The following is an 18265-nucleotide window of genomic DNA, read 5'->3' on the forward strand; positions in this document are numbered from 1 at the left end:
GTAACACGATTTCCCAACATTTTCAAAAATGTTGCTCGTACTAAAACCGAAAAGTACACTTTTTTGTGCTCCATTAAGTTGTCTAGTTATTTACTGACGTTGACAAATAGCAAAAATAGATACAAGCGTGAATATGCAAGAGTGTTTGATTAATTGTACACAAAGAAAAATACAAGAATATAAAAAAGTGCAATTAGTATTTTTTTAAATAGAAAATAATTTTAAATAAGTCAACTGATTGACTGGTCAACCTTAAAATATACACACTTTTACTGTTCTGCTCTGGGCTCTCCCAGATTTCCTTCTTGATCTGTTAATCAACACTATAAAAGAATTCAAAATTGATTTTTCAAAAACTCTCTATATACAGTCAAAAAATAATCTCTTAACACTAAAATTTCAGAAAAAATATATATATATGAACCATTGTGTTTGGCTCTTAAATTCACATAGAATGATGAAGATATCAGTAACAAAAAATTATTCCAAAATTCATTTTATATTTCATTCTGAGAGGAATGGTGTTTTTTTAAGTATTGAATTGAGATTAATAGTGGAAAAATAATTTATATGTATGAAATTCTGAAAAATTTGTATTAAATAATTTCGAGCTAGAAACTACAATTTTCTTGAAAAACGATTTAAGGAATTTGGTCAAAAATTCAAGTGTAATATTTTGGATTAGGTTTTTGATGAAAAATGTTTTTTATTTTCTGCTTTCATCAACGACATTTCTCCAAGCAAGAGCTTTTTATGACCTGATATAAATAAAAAATTAGACTTTCAAAACATACACGGTGATTCAGGAGCAATGTGCCAAAAAGCTATAGCGTGTAGGTTGGGTCGATACAAAAAGGTATAGTACGTTATTGTAGGTGTAACCGTTGATTTTTAATAATTTTTTTCCAAATTAAGTCGATTTTTTTTAATTGCCCTTCCTAGCTAAACGAGGGGGAATAGATCCCCCCCTCTTCCATACGATTTTTTTCTTGTCTCGACCCAACTTACACGCTCTAGATTTTTGGCACATTGAATCACCCTGTATATAACATATACCTACTTACATAATATGTATCTGTATACATATTTTTTTTTTTTGAAAAATCAAATGATAAATAGTCACTACAAAATGGCATAAAACTCCAAAAAGGAAGAGGTATGAATTAAATACCTCTTCCTTTTTGGAGTTTTATGCCATATGTCTGTATTTTTTTTATGTTTGTTTCCTCATAACTTTGGACAGTGTGGTCCCATTTCAATTTTGTTCAGTTCTGTATATTAGAACTATGAGAAGAACCATAAAACCCAGTTTTGATCCATGGAAGTTAGTTTTGTTTTTTTTTGATAAAAATGAGTATATTAAAAAGTAGAAATTTACAGTGCACTTTTCCAAATAAATATGTGAATTTCGAAGATTATTGGTATATATGAACTCATAGTAGATCAATAAACCTTCCCTTCACGAATTTAATTAGTTGAGCTCCATTTATTCATTTTTAATCAGTTGAAAGTTGCACTTAAAGCCTAAACAAATTTGTAAAGTGTGTCATAATGCTGACATGTGTAATGTTAATTTATGTGTAGATAATGAGTGTCAAACACAAGCATATTTACTAATTGTTAGTTGTTACTAAAGTCAAATTATTTTTAAAACATAAACAAATTCGATGGGAGCGATTTTTACTCGCGCGACTAAGCAAAATGGTAAATTGCTCAAGCGAATTCGTATGGCTGGTTTGGCTCAACACCTTTTAATCACTGAAAGTAGCTATTTGAAAAGAATGAATTTTTTTTTGTTTTTGTTCAAGAGGGAATCTCCAAAAATTTTTTTATTTGGGTCTCAACACCTAAAACACATACCTGTAGCTAGTTAAAGGCATTAAAATTAAGTTGTGGTAGTCCATTTCGTTGTGTTTATTGCATTTATCTTTTTGCATATTCATCCACCATTTTCTAAACAATAAGCCAATTTATATCGCCAAAATGTTCATATATCTTAAAACCATCAACCTTGTGTGACTTTACATAACAATATGAAAGATCAAAATAAAAAGATAAACATTAAAGTAATTTGCCTTTCTACTATACTTTAAAACCGTTAAAGCCATGGTTGTGTTGTGTAATCTTTTTTTTTTTTCAGTTTTCAACAGCTCCTTTAGCTTCCCCAAGACAAAAAAAAACAAGATCAACAAAATACGCAAAACTTAAGAAAACTACCTACACATTTCAAAAATTACAAACTGTAACGAACGAAAAAATAAAATACCTAAATAGCAGTTTTCTTCGTAAATGTCTGTATCTTTTTTCACAATTTCTGTCTGTTTTTTTTTTATTTTATTTTAATTTTGTCTGTTTATTTTTTTTCTTTCTTTTTTTCTTTTTAATCTCTTTTATGTACCCTACCTACAGACGAAAAAAAATAAAAACTTTCTATTTCGTTGAACTTTAACCATTTGTTGTCATCAATTTTTTAATCAATTGCAGTTGAAGATTTAAAGATATACAATAAAAATTTGTATAAAATTAACAATTTTGATTATTTTAAGATTCTCTTTCGCAGGATGTTGCAACTAAATAAAAGTTTCAACTGCAAAAAAAAAATAAAACAACTTAGAAAAAAGAAACAAAATTATTGCGTATCCCTCCGAAATTCGCTTTCACTTTCACGAAAGAAAGATCTCTGAAGCAGCACATTGAATTCAAAAGGGAATTCCATTCCGATGAACTTGACTATCAAGTCCGTCTCTTGCTACAGACTTTGTAAAAAAGATTAATCATTTTTCAGCTTGAGAGAGTTAAAAGGTATAAAAAAAATCTAAAAAAAAAAACCTACCTTAAATAAATAGTTATAACTGCTATTCCCAATAAATAAAATCGACAATCAGTTTGATTGTATGATATTGTGATTTATTTCAGCAGGTTCGATTTCGAATTCAGTACAACTTTCCGGTCCGTAAGGAAAAATAGTACAAGAAACGGTTTTTTTTTATTTATTTTGTTATTTTGTTTTTCGTTCGTTAAAGGCTTCCAGCAATTATTATCATCTACCCGATCAAGTCACCTTGTTCCAGGTGTGGAATTCAACTTTTTAACACGCGAGTCCGAGTATATCCTCTCTCAGTGTTCACTTGTATAGATGGGTTACCTGTTTAGTCTTCTTCAATTACAAGAGAGTGGACAGAAGACAAAAAAGGGGGGTTTCAAGGGGCATACATTCCTTATTAGCACTTTGTATGGATCTTATGTTGCACTGTTGTCATATAGGTATCTTATAGGAGAACCAACAAAGATCAACGACGACGGACGATGAAGTTTCGATTCACGCGATTCAATTCATAACGTAAACGACATCCGGAATGCGCGCGCAGCTTCACATGAAGTAAAGATACTTCGTATAGGTATCTTTTTTTTTTTTTGCTTTCAACTTTCTTGGATCACTCAGTGATGACGAGGTTCACTTTACAATCTGCTTTTTTTTTTGTATTCACCATCCACGGTGGTGCCTTCGTGTAGATTTGCACCTCTCGCGAGCAATGAAAAGTAAGGCGGACGCAACAGAAGAAAATATATTAAAAAAAAAGATATAAAAAATGTGGTTATGTGGCCCGATTCACATTCACTGGGTAAGTAGGCAAATTGTTTTCACCAAAAAAATGAATCAAATAATGCACACCTTCCTTTTAAAAATAAGGTGTAAGATATAATAATTATCTTTTTTTGCCACTAATATCAATATGACCGCAAACTTTCGTTCGTCACTGTATTATAGATATTTTTCAATCTTTCACACCAAAAAATTTCATCAGAAAGTTATAAAACCATTTATTTTTTAGACCGAAACAGAAGAACTCTCTTTAAGGTGTATTCACGCGACGTCTCATCAAACCTTCATAAGCAGACGATATAGTATCCAAGCTTCAGCTTTGTACGATGGATCGGAAAAAACTGACGCTTGGCAAATGGATTTCTTTCAGTAGACCCTCGCGCAGAAGAAAGATACCAGATACATTTGCGGCTTAAACACGCATACATTCTTACAAAAGCAATAAAAAAAATTATTTCTTTAGGCCGGTTTTGAGTTTTGTGGTCTTGTAAATGAGAGAGTATAGCAGGTATTTCTATACTCACAACACCATTAGTAAAAGAAGAGAGCGCGAGTTAGATAGTTTTTTTTTTGTATTCAAGCCTATCGTTAGAGGATGGCTTAACTTTGGTAACTTCTTAGTTTTTTTTTTGTTGATGGTTTGTGGTGTATTTCTTTTGGGATCATAAGAGTTTGGTATATATGGTGTTTGTCTATATCAAAGTGTAAAGTGGTTTTTCACTTTTTTTTTGTATTTTTTTGCATTATTATGTTTTATTTAAAATTTCATTGGTTTGTGTTGAGGAATTTTGTTTTCTTTACTTTAGGCACCTGAGTGTTAAAGTTGTTTTTTTTTTCATTTTTTGTCGGGTTCCAAAAAAAAAACTAATAGAAGTTAATGAAATTTGAACAATGGAAAGGGAAGCACTTGATAAGTGTTTATTATTATGTTTTGTTGCTGTTAAATTCATCCATTAGGAAGAGATATTAATCTTCTTAGATCAAAAAATTTGACTTTAAGATTAATAATTTTGTTTTTAAGTTTCATTGGAGGTTGAACCAGAGCATTTTGACCTGTCTTATATGCATGTTACTTCAATTTGTTGTTGGAATAGAAACACATTAGAAAAGACGATTTGTAAAACACTTGGAGCATAATTTTTATCTGTAATGGAAGATGATAGTTGAAAATTCAGACATTTTCTGATAAATCTGAACAGATTTGATAGATATTGTATATTTTTTATGCATAGTTTGCAAACCTTTTGAAAATGGTCTACTTTTTTATTTTCAATCCCATACAGTCTGAATGTGGTAGAAAATCATAATCGTAGAATTCTCTTAGGTACTGATTACTAAATTAAACTATAACATGGTTAATGTAATAGTTGATATTGATTTAAGTCAATATTATTCTAAGTACATGCAAAAAAGTACACAAAATTAATATAAAAACAAAATTGTTATCCTCATTGTTATCAAACGCATTTAAAACGCGTTTAAAGAGTGATTTTTGTAGAAATTGAAGGAAAAAGGGAATTATTGCTAAATATTTACTACAAAAATCCAGATGTAAAGTTTGTGCCTGGAAACTTATTTATTTAATTCATTCCTTTAAAATACAAGAACATTTCTTATTAAAACAAATTTTTTTAGGTACATTAATTAATTTGTTTCGTAATTTTTTTTTTTTTTTTTGTTGATGTTAATAGTCTAAGGGCCTCAAAATTAGTGATGGGAACTATCAAATGATTTGAACTAGAGATAGTTAGTAACTGAATGATTTGAACTATCGAATAGTTCATTCATTCATTCATTCATTTATTCATTCGAATAAAAACTATCGAACAAAAACTATCAAACGAACTATCGAATAAAAACTATCGAATAAAAACTATCGTATAAAAAACTATACAAATGAAAAAACTATCGTTTAAGAAAACTATTTGAATGAAAAAACTATCGAATAAGAATAATGTTCAAAAGAAAATACTATCAAATAAAAAAACTATTTTAATGACAAAACTATCGAATAAAAAAAACTATTTAAATGAAAATAGTAACTAAACTATCGAATGAAAAAACTATTCGAATGAAAATAGTAACTAAACTATCGAATGAAAAAACTATTCGAATGAAAATAGTAACTAAGCTATCGAATGAAAAAAACTATTCGAATGAAAATAGTAACTAAATGAATGAATGAATGAATGATTTAAAACTATCGAATGAATGAATATTTTGCAACTATTAATAGTTTGATAGTTTTTATTCGATAGTTCCCATCACTACTCAAAATCATCGCGAATCTAATCACAAATAATTGTGTGAAATCGAATTACAAAAAAACAAAAAAATAGCCACCCAACTTATCTAACTAAAAAATTTATCAAATACATACATGGAAAGAAAAAATAAAAGAACACAGAAAAATAGTTTTGAGTAGAATAAATTTTTTATTTTTTGGTGTAAAAGTAGCTTCTCGAATGGAGTTATGAAGTTGTTCAAACAAATAATTTCGGCTTTGTCTTTTCTTACTAAAAATATACACCTATATAAACTTTTCGGTGTACTTAAAAAAAAAAAAGATACAATTTCACATGTATGACATGTTGTGCCACAATATTTATTTATTTATTTTATAATAGTAATAGACCTTATTATTTTTTTTAAATTATTAATTCAATTTAATTATGTATTATTTCTAAAACTTTGAAATGCTTCTATTTTATTTTTTTTGCAGGTAAATACAAAAAAAAAAATTATAATAACTTATTTTTCATACATCTCCATCATAATCCATAAACTAAAAAGAAAAAAAAACTAAGCTAACCCATTTAAACTTACTGCCGGTATTATATTGACTACCAATATGATCAGAAAACTGAAAGAAAACATAATTTATGTTGATTTTTATTTTCTTTGAGATAAGGCCTAGTGATCTGCTTTTATTTGATTCCATTTGAGAAAAGCTAACATCACGCATGAAATACTCTCGATTGCAAACAATCAATCTCGTCGTCAGGTAATATGAACATATGAGTTTTTTTCCATTGTTCTATTCTTTTATATTTTATACTCCGCCTAGAAGATAAATAATAATAAGTTCTTTATACGATGTACACGATTGTAAAGGGGATCTTTATAATTGAATTAGACTTTATAAACAGAAAGTTATAAAACGAAAAGACAATACAAGAGATTTAATTAACATTTCCAATTGATTAGATATATTGGGCACAGTTTTAGACGTAGTTATACCTACATATTTTCTTATTTTTGTATGTTATAAACAATTATAAATGTCAAATTTAATTGAATAATTTAAAATCTACGTATAAACAAAAGAGCTGAGCAGCAAACTTAACAAGAAAACTATTATTTTACTTTCTTATTTATTTGACTTTTTGGAAATACAAATTTGCACTTTCCAAAATTGCTAAAAATTCAGTATTTTGGTGTGGTCAGTGACATTTTTAACATTTAAGATAAATTTTAAAGACTTTTCTTTTTTACATGAAGTGAACTCAACATAAAAAGGAATCTAGAAGTTATAGAGAAATACTTAATAGATTAAAATTTAAAGTATTCAACTGGGAGAAAAATGTCCACAAGAGTAACGCGTCTCACATAGTAATTACATAATCAGTATTTGGTGATAAGGTAAGCAAAGAAAATTGTTTTTCCCTTTGTGTTTTTTTAAGAAAACTAAGAAGTACGTACCTAGCTTAGCTTACAGTTACAATATACTCTGTCACACCCGTGCATATATTTTCTACCTTGTGGTAAATTGAGTCACCAATATTAATTTTACGGTTGGCACGTTTTCTACATTCCTTTAATTCTTTTAAAAACACGTCTACTGAGTTTATTTCAAAGACTATATTCTTTATATAATTTCTAATCGATGACTTAACTTTATTAAAAGGCTTTTCTTCATTGTATTATCTAATTTTACGTGCGAAAAAAATTATTATTGTTTAAGGTATTTGATTTGTATAAGAAATAAATTAAACATTTTGAGTTTATTCATTCAAGTCATAATTTCAAAATAAAAGAAAAATATGATCAAATATGATAACACTGGTATAGTCTTTTACTTTTATATTCGATCCAGCTTTTAATTAAAATTTTGTCCATACAAAACTGAAACGAACATTGAAAATCCAAATAGGCAAAAGGCAAATAGACTTATACTCACGTACGTGTACGCATACGTGATACCGCTATTTTTTATATGAAACACTATTGTCACAGTCACCATAAGGCACGACAATGCACCAATCATATAATTACGTAATTTTTTATTGTGTTTCTTTTTTTTTTCTTTTTATTTGTATATGAGTTTAATTGTTTTTTTTTTTTTGTTACAAATAACTTTCACCACTTTGCAAAATTATAATATAATCAGCTTTATTCTTTAAGTTAACAAGTTAGATAATAATCACCTCAAAAAGGAAACGGAAACAATTTAATGAGTTGTAAGACATGATTGTGGCCAATTTATAATATTTATTATTTTGATGTTTAATCAAAGTAAGTTTACCTATGAGAGTGCTAATTAAACTAGCTTTGATTACAATTTTGTTTGTTTTTGCATTTTTTTTTATTGTTTCTTTCAGGAGTCTTGTTATTTATTCTGTGATTATTATTTTTTCTGTTATAGTTTTGCATGAGTTTCTTTAGATTTCTCGATATTTTCAAATTAAATTGCAATTTGGGAAAATGTTAAAATAAATTTTTTTCTTTACAAAAAGAAAGTTACGTATTCGCCACAGTGACTATGACGTAAAATAACATAAAAGTAGTTCGAATATTTGCATACACTCCAATATGAAATCGGGTTCTAGCCATTATTGTAACTTTTGGCCCAGATTTTCTAATAATGTACTAATGTGAACCGATAACCGGTGTGATTTATGAAAGGATTAAACTGACAGAAGTGGTACAAAAGTTCTCAAATGTAGTTACCTACTGAAATTAAGTTTATTGTTCATTGTAGAGCACACATATTGCAATATCGTTTGCGGTATACCTTCACCAATTTGTCCACCCATATTTACCACTTCAGGACTACTTGCGTTGTACTTGTACTTATCTGGTATGTTAGTTACTTACTAAATGCCAAATGCTCGAATATCTAATCCCGTTTATGTCAAATATGCGCAAACTGAAATCTCTACTTATAGTCAACCTCTCTCTAATTCTGTATCCAAATAAAACTTTCATATATGAAGTACAAAAATACAATTGACATAAGAAACATTATGCATTCAGTTAAACAAATTTAAAAAAAGGTAAACAATAAATTGTTTTCCAATTAAAAAAATACCCTTTTGACCAAGATATTTATATATATTATATAAATGCCTTTCGGCTATATTATACACTCTGAATAACTGTCGAGATGTAGGGTAACAAAAAGATGAATTAGTGTTTAATTAATTGCATCCAAAAATATAGATAATTAAAGTTTATATAAAGTTTAATGTGGCTATCAGCAGAAGAACCATGATTGGTCCATTGTGATATAATGTATAAAACTTTAATCTATTTTTGAATTGAATTGAAAATTGTTTCAAATTGTTGCCGTATCAACTTTAAGGTCGTGGGCAGCAAAAAAAAGAGAAAAATCAAAATCGAAAATGCAGTATTTCATTCAAATTAAAAAGTTAATTCAGGTTTTGTTTAATCAGACTAGAATGTATATTTTTATATATTAAATTATAAAATCTTATAAATGTAAATCAAATCCTTAATCACTACTTGAGCTCGAGTAGTCACAAACTAGTCCTAGACTACCAATTTGTGTCACTTCTCCATCGCATTTATCCGACTTTATTTCTTCATTGTCTTCACAATCCTTCGATGGCACCGTCTTTTCAACTTCTTTTGGCTTCTCTCTAACAGCGTTGTCATCTTCCTTCTTCTTTTTGATTCCCAAGTCTTTTATGCTAAGTTTTGTATTAATAAGCTTTTGTCTTTTCAACCCACCAAATGTAGTTTGCGTGGAGCCAGGCAAAGCCGGCCTCATCAAAATATCTAGTCTTTTCTCTTCTTCACGTTCTTTGGCCGGTTTTGATTGTAATTTCATCAAGGCTGCCATTTGTCGATCTTGTTCACACTCAGGCAACAGACTTATTTCCAAACTGCTCTTTGACAACAGCTTATCATCAAGATCTTTTTGAATTTTCAATTCCTTTTTTTGTTTCTGAGAAGAAAACGTTTAAAAATAATGTAAACTCTTATTTGGCTTAAATTCTTCATACTCACTCGAAATTCAGCTCGAAGCTTTGAATTCGCCTCATAACAATCATCCCAAACATTCTCATTTCTCTCATAGAGTTTCTCCAACACCGGTTTGGCATCTTCACCAGCTTTTATATCCTTTGCTAAATGTTCCAACTTATACATTGGATCATCGAACAATCGTTTTTGGACTTCTTTAGTCTCCGGGACAACTTGTTCATTTTGCAATGGATCCCAACGATTCTCCTGCCTTCTAGCTCCCGATATAATAACATAATCAAGATTCCCGGGATCAGTTTTGATTTCAAAATGATTGTCACACAAATGACACTTCATTCGGAACTGATACACCGGAGTGGAATAGTACATTCCAACTTTTGTCTTCTCGGCATTGTATCGCACACCCATTCCAATATGATTGTTACATCCTTCGCACCAAATGTTATAGGGCATTTCAAAACGAATAATTAGGATTCCTACATGGAGTTTTCTGGCTCGCTCACGCAGAGCGTGAGTTCCCAGGAACTTATTGAGGCCACCTTTTTTTGGATCATAATCCGGTGGATAGTATTTGTTTTGACCTTTGCGTTCACCCATTTTTTAAAGATGTTTTGTAATAATAAACAAAGGAATTTTGAAATGAATTCAAGTAAAAATTTATGCACTTGGATATGGATATTTTCGGTGTTCTTCAAACGTAAATAAAAGAAAAGTAGTAGTATTTTTGTAAAACGTCAGATGAAATTTCAAGTGACAAGTGAAAAATAAAGTGATACCAAGTTCAATACAGACTGCTTACGATATTAAATATTTAAAGGAATTCGTGCACTAGTTTTCTTAGGGACCAGTTGTACTACTATTAGATCTGTTCGTTGTTTCCCCAGGGCACTCTGAGTCGTGTCAAAAAAATCAGAGCTTTAGTTTCATCAGCTGATTTTTGTTTTGACATTTTTTTACTTTATTTATTTTCTTATTTCATGAATTTCGTGAAAAATCTCATACTTACCACACAAATTTTGTATGCACAAACGACAAATGACTTTAAGCACTCCAAACATTTTTTTTTTTCTTAAATGACAACAGCTGATTTAATTTTGATAACTCTGAATTCCGCGCTCTGACAAAATACCCAGAGTTGTTCAGGGTGCATTGAGAGCGAACATCGAATACAGAGGAAATAACTCTGGTTGAAAAAGGAGCTATAAAAAACTCTTGACGACGAATTCGGAGCGACCCAGAGCGCCCTAGAGCTCACAACGAACAAACCTATAAAATCCGTGATTGAGCACTTTATTCCTCTGAAATCGATGGTAAACCTAAAGTTTAGCACTGGTTTAAGTTCTAAATAATATGTTAAAGTAGTCAAATTCATGCTTGAATCAATGTTGAACAATCTATTAAATATGAGTGTCAACTTAGCGAAACACCCTTCACCGATCCAAACGAGACTAGGTGCATTATTTGCCGTTATTTAGTCGTTTATTAGTTGTGGTAATTTTGATTTTGTCGTTCATTGCTTTCATATATATTTTTCATGTTTCGCTAACTTGATATCAACTTAGCGAAACAACAACTCTTAAAAAAGGTCTTTTTGAAAATTTGAGTATGTCGCAATTTGCCGTTTATTAGTCTGTGATAATTTTGATTTTGTCGCTCCATAATGTCATAAGGTAATGTGTTGATTCGCTAACTTGATATCACCTCCCAACTATATCAACAGCTTATCTGTAAATTGAAATCTTACAGGTCCTACTTTTTATATTGCTTATAGAAGTTCGAACTTCTTTAACAACTTCTTATAAATTGTTTAAATACTGTTAAAGAAACTTAACCGAAAAGAACTTGTTTTTCGGATAAGCTTGTTTAATGAATTTATAGAAGTTTTACAGAAATTACCAAGTTGTATTTGATTTTTGGTTTTGATATTGAATAATCTAGCTCGGACACTTTTTGGTTTTGGCATTGAATTATTTAGCTCGGACATTTTTGACATTTTCCTAATTTGACACTAATTTGACACCAATTTACCTACCAATTTTTGCTTTAAAAAGTGATTAAGACTTAAAGCCTGGTACGCTGCTCGCGCTAAATTTTAGCTCCCATACAAATTATCGAAAATTTTTAGCCAAGATAAAATGGATCCCATACAAGTTATCGATAACTTGTATGGGAATTTTATGTCAGCTAAAATTTAGCGCGAGCAGCGTACCAGGCTTAACGTATCAAAGCGCGACTTATACCAAAATTTGCCGTTTGAGCCCCTCGAATTATTTGTGCCAATTTTAGTTTTGTTGCTCACAGTTTTTACAAAAATTTGTTTTGCTAACTTGACACAAAATCACCAAGTTTCGCTTAAAAATTTTAATGAGACATCAAAAAGGTAATAGAAATTGCAAGTACATCGATGAATCTATTTTTTTCCTATAGCGTAAATTACGTTCTTAAAAATCTCACCTGGCAGCATTCACCAAAAATAATCTGTCAAACAACGCTTTTTTGGCTGCGCTGTCACCGTTCTGTCACCATACCACAAGAGAAAAAAACCCTCCTCCTCCTTTGAATAAAAAAAAATTCTTCGAAAAACCGAGGTGCAAGCACAAATCGAATCGCGTGTTTCCTCATCTATTTTTTTTTGCCACGTAAATTAAGGTGCAAATTCAGGTCTCTAGTTAAGTTAATATAAACGACATGATTATCTATACAAACGAAGGTAATCCTTTTGGATTAAATCTCTTGGTGTTGACGAAATTCGCAAAGAAAAATGCATCCGTCAAAAAAATTAACCTCAATGGTAAATGTCTTTCAAAAACGAAAATGTGTCTATAAATGGATTTTAATAAGCTTTTTTATAACCACCCTAATTCCCTCTATAGATCCAGCTATAAAAGGTCTCAAACAATTACCCATTCTAGAACTTGATTGTGGTCTGCAATTATTTTCAACAACTGCAGCAGCTAAATTGCTATTCCCTAACGAAGGCAAGTCTAGGGATGAGGTAAGTCACATTTAAATGTTTCATCATTCCTTTCCCTCATTTGAAAAATTGCTTTAAAGTGGTTAGAATGGTCAGCAACTCAATTAGCTCCGGCTTTAGCCCACAACATGGGCGTTGGCCATCGAGCTGATCCAAATGCTCTGCCAGTTTTAAATGCTTTGGTCAAGAAACTCGATGACCGATTGAAAGTGTCACCATTCTTAGCCGGCGATAAGATAACCACAGCCGATCTGTGTGTTTGGTGCCTATTGGCACCCGATGGAACACTCAAAGGTGCTCAAAATATCGAGAATCTTCTTGTCTGGTACAGGAAGATCACAGCTCTTCCTGAAATCAAAGCTGCTCTCGATGAACAGCCTCTGAAAGAGTTGAGTTTCAATTCACTTCAGCATTCGAATCGGTTTGGAGGTCTTCACCATGTCGTTTTATCGACTCCTGGCGATGATTCCTCCAAGCTCCTTGCTGAAAGTGGAGGAAATATCGCGGAAACTGTAACGGAGGAGGAAAAAGAGGCTGCTGGAGCTGCATTTGTGTTCAATAAAGTCAACCCACGGAAGGAACCACGAACTGTGTTGCCCAAAAAGGGAGAGCGCAATGTCTTAATCACGTCGGCTCTGCCTTATGTGAATAATGTCCCTCATTTGGGAAATATCATTGGTTGTGTTCTTTCCGCTGATATCTTTGCCAGATATGCTCGCACTTGTGGGTATAATACTCTGTATGTTTGTGGTACCGATGAATATGGTACAGCGACTGAGAATAAGGCACTTGCTGAGGGGTTGACTCCAAAGGAGATATGCGATAAGTACTTCGAGTTACACAATTCAATATATCGTTGGTTTGGAATTGGATTCGATTATTTTGGAAGAACTACTACAGCTGAACAAACTGAGTGAGTTTCTGAGAGATGAAGGATCTTTGAAAATTATTCTAATCGTTTTTTTTTTTTTTTAGAGTTGTTCAAGAGGCTTTCCAAGACATCTACAAAGCTGGCTTCATTTTAACCGAAAGTGTGGAGCAACTTCTGTGTCAGAAGTGTGATCGATTTTTGGCTGATCGGTGAGTTTTTTTTTTTTTTCAGCCCCTTCTTGAATCTCAGGGTAGAAATTAAATTTCACGGACTGTTATTTGCGATAATATCAATTTAACGAATGATATGCTTAATGTTTTTTGCAACAACTATGATTGTTTCTCTATTTGCAATATAAACGTACAAAGTTTACGTAAACACTTAAGCCTAGTACATATCTGGAAGCAAGTCGTGAAATCTATACATTATTTGTTTGGTCACCCGTGAATGTTCCTGTGAACCTTCGTAGTGAAAAAAAAATTGCAGAGTTTTGCTTCACGATTGCAAATCTCTTTCACTCGTGAATCTACTCCCCCAATATATTTTTTCGAACAAAACTAATTTGATAATTGAAAACAAACAAAAATAATTCACTTCACGACTGGCTTCACAAGTAAGTACTAGGCTTTGTATATGTTCAAAATAACATTTGAAAATGGCATTATAGATATTGGGTCATTGGATTTGATACTAAGCAGGGTGCCATAATTGCAATTTACTTTTTTTTGCATATAACCACATTTTTGAAAGGAAGTATTAATACAATTTAGTCATTTGCTTTGATTGAGCTGTTGTATTTGAAAATGGTATAAGTGGTATGTTTCAAGATTTTTAAAGGTTTGCGTTTTTAAATTTATAAAAATATATCGAAATGTTAGGGAATTTAAAATTTTTAAAATGTGAAATTTTAAAATGCAATTCAATTTATCATAATTATCAAACAAAGTTTTAAACCCCCAAATGGTCTTATACCACTTTCATTAATGATAAAAATAATAAATAGTAGAAAGTTAAAACAAAACTTAAGTATAAGTCTATATTTTTTATATATATTGTTTTACTTCAGTTGGATTTTTGTTTTAATCTCTGCTTAAAAAAAAACATCGTTTTGAGTTCAGAATCGCAAAAGAAAAATCAAGAAAAACGCACCCAAAAATATTTCAACTACGGTTTTATATTCTTGTACGGTGAATGCTTGGTTGGGAATCCCTGCTGCTTGAATACTGCCCACATTGGTTTTGCGTTCACAGGAATCAAACACCAAACTTCTTTCAATCTTTCGAAGAAAATATTCAAATTTGAAATTTTGTAAATGATGATTTTCTTTTTTACGTCCTCCAATAGATGTTCGATGAGTTTTGAGTAAGGGCTTAACGATGGTCATGTTTCTAAGTTTCGCTGTATGCCTCGGTATGCCATTATCTTTTGAAATGACCGAATTACCAGCATATTTTTTTCGGAACATAGTAGCATTATGATCTTCAGAATGTCAACGTATTCCAGAATGTCAACATCTCCAAAATACTCTTGTTGTAAAACAAAACAAAAACTATGAATAATATTTTAAAATGCTGATAAATAATTTTTTTAATTTACTATGCAAAAAACACTTTAGTTTTAAATTCCTGTAAAAATATTTTATCATAACCGCATTACAAATACAATAATTTTGTTTCTTTTCTCAGATTTGTTGAAGGAACATGTCCTCATCCTGGTTGTGGCTATGAAGATGCTCGTGGTGATCAATGTGACAAATGTGGCAAACTAGTCAATGCCATCGAACTAATCCGTCCGCGCTGTAAGACTTGCAATACAGCGCCAGTCATTCGTAGTTCCGAACAGTTGTTTATCGATTTGCCCAAAATCGAACCAAAACTCAAGGAATGGATTGAGAAGTCAGACAGTGGTTGGACAAATAACGCTCGTGTTATAACCCGCTCATGGTTGCGAGAAGGTCTCAAACCACGATGCATTACACGCGATTTGAAGTGGGGCATTCCAGTTCCACTGAAGGGTTTCGAATCGAAAGTCTTCTATGTGTGGTTTGATGCTCCATATGGTTATGTGTCCATTACTAAACGATACAGTAAAGATCATTACACCGAATGGTGGCAGCCAGCTGCTGGAGTAAATGTTGAACTATTCCAATTCATGGCAAAGGATAATGTTCCATTCCACTCGGTTATGTTCCCATCATCTCTTTTGGCCACGAATAAGGGACATGTATTGGCTTCACACATTATGGCCACAGAGTATCTGAACTATGAGGATGGCAAGTTCAGCAAGAGTCGTGGTATTGGAGTGTTTGGCAATGATGCTCAAGAAACCGGCATTCCAGCCGATGTATGGCGATTCTATTTGGCATCGGCGAGACCAGAAGGACAAGACTCAAGTTTCAGTTGGAATGATTTGGGAGCGAGAAATAATTCAGAGTTGCTAAATAATTTGGGCAACTTTGTCAATCGAGCTTTGGTATTTTGTGAGAAGAATTACGACTCCACAATCCCACCGATGACTTTAACCAAAGACGAACTCATTCTGTTGGCTTTGGTGAATCGTGAAGTCAAAGGTTATGTGCAGTCTTTGGAGAAGGCTCGTCTCAGGGATGGTATTCGGCATATTCTATCGATTTCCAGACACGGAAATGGATATATGCAATCCCAACAACCTTGGGTGCTTTTGAAGGGAACTGATGATGAAAAAGCCCGAGCGGCTACAATCATCGGTTTGTGTTGTAACATTGCTTGTTTGTTGGCAAGTCTGCTATTCCCTTACATGCCAACAACAGCAAGGACTTTGTTTGATCAACTTAATACCAAGCAGCCATTGATCAATCCAGAGCAACCATTGGCTAGCATTCTGCTTCCAGCTGGTCACAAAATTGGAAAACCTGCACCTCTGTTTGCCAAAATCGAACAGGCTCGTATTGATGAACTCAAAAAGAAATACGCTGGTCCTCAAGTTGTGAGTTCGACTTCTGGTGGTGCTCTATCGGTGGCTGAATTGGAAAAAGCCATTGCCGAACAAGGAGACAAGGTACGTGCTCTGAAACAGAGTAAAGCTGATAAGGCAGTTTGGCAGCCTGAAGTGAATATTTTATTGGATTTAAAGAAAAAGTTAGAAGCTGCACAAGCTGCTCCTCCAGCAGCAAGCAGTAGTGGTTCCGCGTCGGTTGCTGAACTTGAAAAGGCAATCGCTGCTCAAGGAGATGCGGTTCGTGCGTTGAAGCAAAGCAAAGCAGACAAATCGGTTGTGCAACCACAAGTTAATATTCTGTTGGATTTGAAGAAACAGTTAGCAGCTGCGCAAGCAGCTCAAGCTTCTCCCGCTAAAAGTGCTCCTGCAACCAATTCGTTAAGTGTAACTGATATGGAAAAGGCAGTCAGTGCTCAAGGTGAGAAAGTTCGTGCTCTGAAGCAGAGCAAAGCAGATAAATCAGTTTGGCAGCCTGAAGTCAATATTCTGTTGGATCTTAAAAAACAACTTGCCGCTGCTCAGGCTCAAGCACCCGCTGAAACAACTCCAACTGTGACTCCTACTCCCGCAAATGATGACATCAAAATTAAGGAACTAGAGGAGAAAATTGCAAAGCAGGTAAGAAAAAGTTAAATTTCATCGAAGTGATCTTCAGTTTATATGTTTTATTTGATTTTAGGGTGAAAAAGTTCGAGAACTAAAAAGTTCATCTGATGCTGCCGTTTGGAAGCCTGAAGTTGAAGTTCTCCTCGCTCTCAAGAAAGAACTTTCTGCCATTACAGGTGTAACAGAATCACCAGCTTCAGGAAAGAATAAGAAGAAGAAATGATATCCGGTTATTGGTTTTATTTCAACACTTTACGCCCCAAGATATTGAGTACTGATTTTTCTACCTCTTTGTTTTATTCTCTTCTTTTTTTTTGTTGTTTAATTCGATTGCTCCAATAATTTATTTATTTTTTTTCTTTAAATTATTTTTCCTTTTTTTTTTAATTTTCATAAAAAAAGACATGTTTTTGTTTATATGAATTATTTGTTTGCATTTATTGTGAAAAAATAAAAGTGAGAATTTTTTCTAAGAGAAATTTTTTTGTTTGGTTTTTTTATTTATTTATTTTTTTTGTTTAGTGGTTCTCTGTCCTATGAATGATTATTTTTATTTTTTTTTTGAAATTGCTTATGGTGTCTTTTTTGTGGGAAAAAAGAAAACATTTTGTAAGCCTCGCTAAGAGTTACAGATTGAGGATATTTTGTTTCTAGTATTTTGTACTTTTATTATTATTCTCATAACTTTAAGTAATTTTACTCACAAATATACTACAAATATGTTTAACATAAAATATTTATTGGAAAAAAAAAACTAAATTTAAGATTAAAAATTTTGGTCAATATTTAAGTAATATTTCGTAATTTATGTATGTAGTAATTAAATGTAATAACACATTCATTTATGTACGAAAAAAAAGATAAAATAATATTTTAATCAATTAATTTTAATATAAATTATTAATTATTATTAATGTAATATCTTATAGAGACAACTAAAAAAATTGGTACGACAAATAAAATTTGAATTATTGCTTACAAGGTGTTGGTTATTGTTAAGATGAAA

General features: G+C 31.7%; 2 protein-coding genes across 2 annotated transcripts; one reads left to right on the forward strand and one right to left on the reverse strand.

Moving 5' to 3' along the window:
- Positions 1-9297: 9297 nt before the first annotated feature.
- LOC129907687 (coiled-coil domain-containing protein 130 homolog) lies at positions 9298-10544 on the reverse strand. Its single transcript, XM_055984012.1, has 2 exons — positions 9857-10544; positions 9298-9794 (listed from the first exon to the last, which is right to left on the reverse strand). The coding sequence occupies exons 1-2, from the start codon at positions 10427-10429 to the stop codon at positions 9339-9341; spliced, it is 1029 nt and encodes a 342-aa protein (XP_055839987.1). The 5' UTR covers positions 10430-10544; the 3' UTR covers positions 9298-9338.
- Positions 10545-12324: 1780 nt separating this feature from the next.
- Positions 12325-17621, forward strand: LOC129907682 (methionine--tRNA ligase, cytoplasmic). The gene is made up of 6 exons (XM_055984003.1): positions 12325-12623; positions 12706-12827; positions 12887-13719; positions 13782-13886; positions 15363-17271; positions 17333-17621. Exons 1-6 carry the CDS (start codon positions 12521-12523, stop codon positions 17480-17482), a joined length of 3222 nt encoding a protein of 1073 aa, XP_055839978.1. The 5' UTR covers positions 12325-12520; the 3' UTR covers positions 17483-17621.
- The last annotated feature ends 644 nt before the right edge of the window (positions 17622-18265 follow it).

The sequence above is a fragment of the Episyrphus balteatus genome, chromosome 1, assembly GCF_945859705.1.
Source record: "Episyrphus balteatus chromosome 1, idEpiBalt1.1, whole genome shotgun sequence".
NCBI classification, from domain to species: Eukaryota; Metazoa; Arthropoda; class Insecta; order Diptera; family Syrphidae; genus Episyrphus; species Episyrphus balteatus.